The sequence below is a fragment of the Thamnophis elegans genome, chromosome 1, assembly GCF_009769535.1.
Source record: "Thamnophis elegans isolate rThaEle1 chromosome 1, rThaEle1.pri, whole genome shotgun sequence".
Classification (NCBI taxonomy): Eukaryota; Metazoa; Chordata; class Lepidosauria; order Squamata; family Colubridae; genus Thamnophis; species Thamnophis elegans.
In genome coordinates, this window is record NC_045541.1 from 117669383 (window position 1) to 117677649 (window position 8267).

The window sequence follows — 8267 nt, forward strand, 5'->3', positions numbered from 1 at the left end:
TGGAGGGTGGTGAGGGTACGAATCTCCACGGGGAGATCGTTCCAAAGGGTCGGAGCTACTACCGAGAAGGCTCTCCTCCGCGTAGTTGCCAGTCGACACTGACTGGCAGATGGGATTCGGAGGAGGCCTAATCTGTGTGATCTAATTGGTCGCGAGGAGGTAATTGGCAGGAGGCGGTCTCTCAAGAAGTCTGTAAGAACCCCAAAATTCCATTTAATGACTTGGAGATATCAGACACACCCCAACCATAGTGCCAAAGTGAATGAGACAACCATTAAAAATAGCTGCACAGATTCAATCTGCAGAAGAAGTTCTGCCAGGGGGAAACCTCTGCTATCCAGAACAAACATCAGTGCATGAGTAAAGTTGCTTATGAACACTTAGGCAAAGACTAAGACTTCTGGAACATTGTGCTCTGGACAGACAAGATAAAAATAAAGTGATTTGGCCATAGTACCAGGAGGCACGTTTGAAAGTCAAAGATAACATTTTACTAGGAGAACCTGACACCAGTTGTAAAGTGTGGTGCTGGAAAATATGGTTTGAGGCTTTGGGGTACTTGAGGTTGCTTTTCATTTTAAAACATCGTGCTCATAATTTAAAGTTTTTTAGAAGGTCTGAATTTATAAACATTTCACAATAAACTGAACTACATTAATTTGAGATGATTTAGAACCTGCATTCTTTGAATGAGATTATGATACAATTCTTACTAAAGTCTTTGTTACTGAAACACAAACATGGGGGGGGGGGAATCACTCAACTTTAAAATTCTGTTAAACAACAAACCACAGATGCAGTAAGAGTGTTGAAAGGAAATAAAATTGTTCGAGATGAAATGGCCTGTATATAGATTCTGCTTTGCAGAAAAAATGTATGATATTTAAACATCTGTCACAAAACTATTAACCCACACATAATTGATAAATACAAATTATTTAATGGAGTTCCTCTGACCGTAGGAGAAAAGAGTATTAAACATTTTTTTCCTGACTCTAACTGTTCTTCCAGGTTAAAGACATTTTTCAACTTGGAAGTTATAAATAGACTGGGATCAGATGAAGCTTAAAAAGTAGTAGTCTTTTGATTATATATAAGACATGATTTTAAGAGAGATGACTGCCTTTGGCTCAGGATGGCGGTGGTGAGGAGTTTCTGCACAGAACCTTCAGTACATCCCTTCTGGTGTATTTTTCTCAATTTTATTTTAAAGGGTCATTATAGTGCATTTCCCCCAAATCTTTATTATTTTTATTTTCCTTGAGTATCTTTTTCATGGGGGGGGGGGGAATTTGTGAAAAAAATGTTACTCTTAAATTACAGAAATATATATATATATATATATATATATATATATATATATATATATATATATATATATATTTATATTTATCAGCATAAATATAACAAATGTAACAAAAAGGCAACAGTAAAAAAATATTGGGTTTCTGTCTGGATGGTCTCTTGTGACGAGCCGAAGACAGAGAGTGGAAGTGTGACCTTCCTCCCATATTTGGGCATACCAGGGGTTGTGACTTTATATATATATATATGTATTTATATATATATGTATGTATGTATGTATGTATGTATGTATGTATGTATATAAAATCTATCTATCTATCATCTTTCTGTCCGTACGTCCATCCTTAAGAGCTGTGGTGGCGCAGCCAGTAATTAAAATGCTGTACTGCAGTACAGCATTTTAATCACTGGCTAACTCACTGGTCATTCCAGGAGTTTGATTCTGAGCAGTTTAAGGTTGACACAGCCTTCCATCCTTTCAACAATTCGCGTAAAATGAGGATCCAGATCATTGGGGGCAATATGCTGATTCTGCAAACCACTTAGGGCTGTAAAGGACTGTGAATTGATATATAAGTCTAAATGCTATTGTTGTCTGTCTGTCTGTCCGTCCCAAGCCATGTGATCACCTTTTAAGATCTTCTGATAAACAAAGTCAATGCGGAAGCTAGATTCACTTAACAACAGAGCTACTAACTTATCAACTGCAGTGATTCGCTTACCAGCTGAAGCAAGACAGGTAATAAAATGGAGCAAAATTCACTTAATAAACGTCTCACTTAACAACAGAAATTTTGGGCTCAGTTGTAGTTGGAAGCTGAGGATTAACTTTATGCAGTACTGTAGTTGCACAGAATGATCAATGTTTTAATTTCCATTCTAAGAGAATTACAGACTATACAACTTGTCCTGTGTGTTTTTTTTTTACAGAAATCCATGTTTTGTCATGTGACAAAAATCCTATTTAGAATATGTGTTGTACAAATACTTATACAGGGGAAAACTTAAACTTTACTCAGAGGGTCTCTCTCCATAGTCATTAACTATCTTTTCTGATAAAAAGTATTATTCGGCTATGGTTTCTCAACTACAAATGAATGCAAAGTACCCCCCAAATATTCAAAACGTATGACTTCAGGTGAGGATTTATGGTAAAGCAGGTGTCCCTGAAGGAGTGGGGGTGGAATGGCAATGGAGGTGGTGGCCAGATTTGTGGCCAGTGCAGTTATTTTCGGATAAAGGACAGGTTGCATACTAAAAGGAACCAGAAGAAATTAAAGATTACAATTAAAGGAGAAAAAATATTTAAATTCAAATTAGTATTACAAAATGGAGCAAAATACTTTAGCGGTGGATGTATACAACCACAATTGAGTCCAAAATGTTTGTAACTAAGCAAGTCCGTTGTTAAACGAGTTCCCATTTTATGACCTATCTTGCCCAGTTGTTAAGTGAATCTGGCCTTCCCATTGACTCTGCTTGTCAAAAGGTCGCAAAAGGTGATTGATTACCTGATCCTGGGACAATGCAACCATCATAAATATGAATCACTTGCCAATTTTGATCACATGATCATGGAGTTGCTGCAACTGTTGTAAGTGTGAAAATTGTCATAAGTCACTTTTTTCTGTGATCTTGTAACATTGAATGGTCACTAAATGAACTGCTGTATATCAGGGACTAACTATTGAAGAATATTTGTGAACAATGGTCTCAGAAGTTAACTTTAAGAGTGTCAGCCATTATAAATAAATTGTTTGAAAGAGGAACAAGTTTTCCCAAACAAGATTGACATTGATTTGAATGTGGATTTAAAAATGACAAACTCTAAGAATACGGATTATACAAATGAAACTGGCTGATGCCTTATATAATTAAAAGGGATATACATTACAAACAACAAACCAAAAGTGTAACTTGGACAACATTTATATATTGGATTTACAAAAGAGAAAGATTTTGTGAAAAGGACAAAGAAAAAAATGAAAATAAATCAAGTTCTAAGTCATTATTTGAAAGAGTTAAAGATCAAGCTTGTTAAAGGTAAAAGGAAGAATATGAGGTTTATTTGATCAGAGTTAAAATAGACAAGCTATCTCTGATAACCGTTAATGGACTTTTGCTGACCAGGACCGAATGATGAGGATTTAAAGATTTGTTGACAGATAAGATATGAGATATGAAAAGAAGAGATCATCTGTTGTATATTAAGAAAAGGTGATAAGTTACTAACATTGTTTTATATTTGTTGAGATGAAGAGAGAAGTTATTTCTTTACATATTTATTTTTCTTGTCATTCCTTTTCTTTTTTTCTTAATATTTTATTGTTTTGTTCTTTTTAGTTTGTTAGTTTTTACTTTAATTGTAATAAAAATATTTTTATTAAACAAAATTTACCAATTAATTGTTATAATTTGCATGATTGATAGAATACTTAGGATTTTTTATTTGTATTCTTAAGTTGTAAAACCTAACATTAAAGCAAATTCAAAGTAATTCATCAAGAATAAACAACCATTCCTATTTATACAATTTCCTACATAACCTAGCATACCAAAATGATGCATATAGATCCACACTTATCAGATAAAATTGGACTGTACTCAGTAGTATCATTCTATGACAGAATAGGTTTTTCTTTCCATCTCTATGCTGGTGCACAAGTTTAGTTCAAAAGGACTGGAATATTCACTATAGACTATCTGAAGGATATAGCTCAATAAATGAAGAGTAAAAGGAAGTGTTAACATATAGCACTTGATGTAGGCTAGTCATTTTATGAATAGAATTACTTCCATTGAATTCGGTAAAATTGGTTTCAACTATTTAAAAAGAACAGTGTTAGTTTAGTTGATGTGTGAATACGGTATACATTTGGAAATCATCTATTGTTTTTCAGAGAATCATAACTTCCAAAGTAAAAGTAACTCATGTTGTAGTTTGGACTGAATAAAAATTAGCAGCATTTTAAGCTATTAGTTGATATCTTGTACAACACATAACTTTGTCATTATTTTTCTTCCATAACAGATTGGATTAAGCATTACAAAAATGTAATATTATTTCCCCAAATGACACCTGCATTTAAATTGAAGATAACACATCTTTAGCCATTAGAAAAGCACTTACAAATAAATATAATCAGAAGAAAAAGATAAAAATATGGTGACAAGAGGAAAACATAATTTCATTTGTGGAAATCTGTGGAAATGCATTCCTTAAAGAGTTGCCCAATACAGATTTAAAGTCGATGAGCCACCTAATATTGACCAAAGTACAAATATTTTCTATTCTTATTGAAAAGGAGTTGGAGCAGGCAGTAAATTTATACAGCAAAGCAATAATATAAAATTGATACACTGATCAAAGTCTGCTATAGAACTTCATATATTGGTTTCATTTTTTCTTTTGCTAGTGAAAGAAAAATGGGAAAGAGGGTAAGTTTCCACACCCTGCTATTTAAAAAAATCTAGGAGCTATTAATCCAAGAGCGAAACTGCTATGGGTTCAAAATATGTGGATGGATGATTGAATCTTATGAGAACTAAATGGATCAGAATCCATCAAGATTGGAAAATGCTGAAATTCTTTAAATCTGAGAAATATACTCCATCTATTCTATAATATTACCAACAATTTGATATGCTTTATCTTACAGTTTTCATTAACAGCGAAATGCATATACAAATTTATGGAATTTCCAGACTGACAAGGCATTATATACACTATCATGAAGGAGTGTTGACTCTTGAGAAAGTGTTGGCCATTCTGGTAATGCAGTTACTTGCAAACAGCTTTTTTACAAAGGCTATAGTTAATATCTGAAACTATGTCTGATGGAGAGTCTAGTTTCTTTCACCAATTTTAAATTCCTTATATTATCCAATAACATAGCAACAGATCTTCAACAAAAAGAGGAAAGCTGGAACATGAGATTCCTTATAAGTTGGTGGCTACATTGGCTATCCAAATGAGCACATAAAAAACAAAACATAGAATTGTTCATAATTACAATAAATTGAACAGAGATACAAGCTTCCACAGATAACCATTAGCTGGCCTCATGCCACATCATTCCCACAGTACATCTCCCATTCCATACAGCTAACATCCATGAAAAATAGATACAACAGGCATATTCCTGTTGAAGCAAATTCAGCTTATTCCCTGAAAGAAGTGTTGTACGTTAAGAATATTAATATTGAGAATATTTTGTAGCATGCCATAAAATATGTGACACTGTCTTAGTATAAGAAACAATTCTAACTTTCAAGATGAAATGAAACAATAATGGAAACTTGTAATTTGAGCTAAAGAAAGGTAGACATAACACCTCAGGAACATATGACTTTATGTTTCTTATCCTATTCCCTATTTCCTATTTAATATGCTCTGCAAAAAACTGTTTTTTGTATGCTCAGCTTCTCCACTATAAAGTTCCTTTTCTTGACAGAAAGCTAAGGAGTTGAAATTTAGAAAAGTTCATCAGTAACTATTTCTCTATCGTCGATTTTTCGAATTTAGCATACATCAGGTATGTTAAGATTGCACTGCTATCTTCTGCAGTCTATACAGCGATATGGATGCCAACTAGTAGTGATAAGAGTATGTTAAATTTAGAAGGCCCTAGACTCAGGAAAACTGTTTTAGGAGGAGACAGAGAAGATATTAGGCACTTTTCACAATCAGATCTGCTTTCTTTGTTGAATAGGTATTACAGTCCAAAACTTATAGACTTCAGGAGTGGCAATCAAACCCTGCTTTTCAACTCAAGAGTAAAACATCATTTCTTTGCTGATTATCATGATTTCCACCCATCCCTGATATTAGGAGGAAACTCTATTAGGATAAAATATGTTATCCCTTTGTGAAACCTATTGTGCTTCTCTTTCCAATCATCTGTATTCCTCCTTAGATTTTATGAGCCTTGGATGGTGTCAAAATAAAAAGGGAAATAATTTGATAGCACTGGTACAGCCAAGGAAGACTTAAGCCAGTCTCTCTCATAGTCTGGAGATGAAATGACAGTAATGTCATGGGAACTCAGAACAAAAAAAATTGACATGTTTGTACTATGGTTACATACAAGTGAAGACATGGACAAAAACTGATCCTCCTATCCAAAATGTATATTATCATTTATTGATTTTGGCCTAGTTTCTATAATAGTTGCTCACTGTTCTATGATTATATGCTTTTCATACATAAAGATCAACTCAGAAGAATATGCATATTAATGGAGAGGAACCAAAGCAGTCTTCCATAAAAAATTATATTTGAGATGCAACGACAGGAGTTTAGAATCCTTTCACACTGTCAAAGAATGATAGACTATGTTACCCACACTGGTGCCTTATTGAAAAAGGCAAGCTTAGAGACAAAATTAACTTCAGCATATAAAACTTCAGTGACAATGAGTGCACTGTAAAATAATTACACGAGGGGGACCTTCTTTGCATCATAAAATAATCTACATGAGGGGAACCTTTTTTGCACAGTAAAATAATCTACATGAGGGGAATCTTCTTTGCTACAAACAGAAAGATCGTCCCTCAACTCTATAAATGTTGCAGAGACATTGAGAAACAGGGTAAATTCAAGCAAAGATTGCAAATCAAGAGATGGGTCCAAATCAAGAGATGGGTCCAATTCTCCAAAAGGAGAATTTTAAAATAAAAACAATAAATGATAATATACATTTAGGATCAGTTTTTGTTCATGTCTCCACTTGTATGTAACCATAGTACAAACATGCCCACTGTTTTTTTTGTTCTGCGTTCCCATGACATTACTGTCATTTCATCTCCAGACTATGAGAGAGACTGGCTTAAGTCTTCCTTGGCTGTACCAGTGCTATCAAATTATTTCCCTATTTATTTTGACACCATCCAAGACTCATAAAATCTGAGGAGGAATACAGATGATTGGAAAGAGAAGCACAATGGGTTTCGCAATAGGGATAACATATTTTACCCCAGTAGAGTTTCCTCCTAATATCAGGGGTGGGTGGAAATCATGATAATCAGCAAAGAAATGATGTTTTGTATTACTCTTGAGTTGAAAAGCAGGGTTTGATTGCCACTCCTGAAGTCTATAATAAAATTTTAAAATAGCGCTTAGGAGGAGAAAGAAGGGCTGCACAGAGAATGTGGTTACAACACTTTCCATCTCCCATCATTCCCACAGCTATCAGGGGGATAACTCAAACAGATCTCACCCTCACGGATCTCTTTCTCCAAGTCACCACATACTCTGCCTCTTGCCACCTGCCAGACTGGATCCTTTTCGCCTAACTCCAAGCTCTTATTCGTCTCCGCTGCCTCGACACCCCCGCGTTTCAAAAGCCCTACAATTTTTACTCCCATCCCCTGAACCACGTTTGTTGCCAGAGTCCTCTCTCCGAGATCCCGATATATAGAGGTAAAACCACACACTCTCCCCTCTATCAGGAGGCGCACGACTCCCCCTCCGCGTTAGCCCGGGCAGAGAAGGAGAGAGAGACGAAAGCCGTTTGGATGCGAGCGGGAGTTGGTACCACTACAGCACCCATCCGAGGCGATCCAGGCAAAAACGAGGATGGAGCCCCGGGCCCAGTTCGGCGGCGGTAGTCGCGCCACAAATCTCACCTGGTCCAGGTTCTCCTCGCTGCCGCTGTCCTCGGTGTCTGAGTCAATGAGGACCCGGCCTTTCCGCTTCTTCACCATGGCGGAGCTGGCGCCGCCGCTCCCGTCCCCTCCTCACAGCGGGCCCAGCGGACGGTGTGCGGCACTTCCAGCGGCAGGCCTTTGCCAAAGCCTGGGAGCCGCTCGCCCGCCCGCCAGCCAGCCAACCCGGGACACAAAGGGCACCGAGCATGCGCCATGCGACGCGTCGGATGTAGGCGTGGCCGGCGTAGAAAGCGCTACTGGCCGTTAGGCCCCTGAGTCGAGGGGGGGCGGAGTTAAGGGCGTTCCCCAGTCAG

At 36.7% G+C, this 8267-nt stretch overlaps 1 protein-coding gene across 1 annotated transcript in view; it reads right to left on the reverse strand.

Annotated features, from left to right (window-relative positions):
- Nucleotides 1–8175, reverse strand: part of RTF1 (RTF1 homolog, Paf1/RNA polymerase II complex component) — a 32624-nt gene extending 24449 nt beyond the window's left edge. Inside the window, exon 1 of the mRNA XM_032229363.1 lies at nt 7933–8175. Coding sequence (XP_032085254.1) covers nt 7933–8010 — 78 coding nt within the window. The 5' untranslated portion in view covers nt 8011–8175. The remainder of the gene's footprint in view (nt 1–7932) is intronic.
- Between the last annotated feature and the right edge of the window lie 92 nt (nt 8176–8267).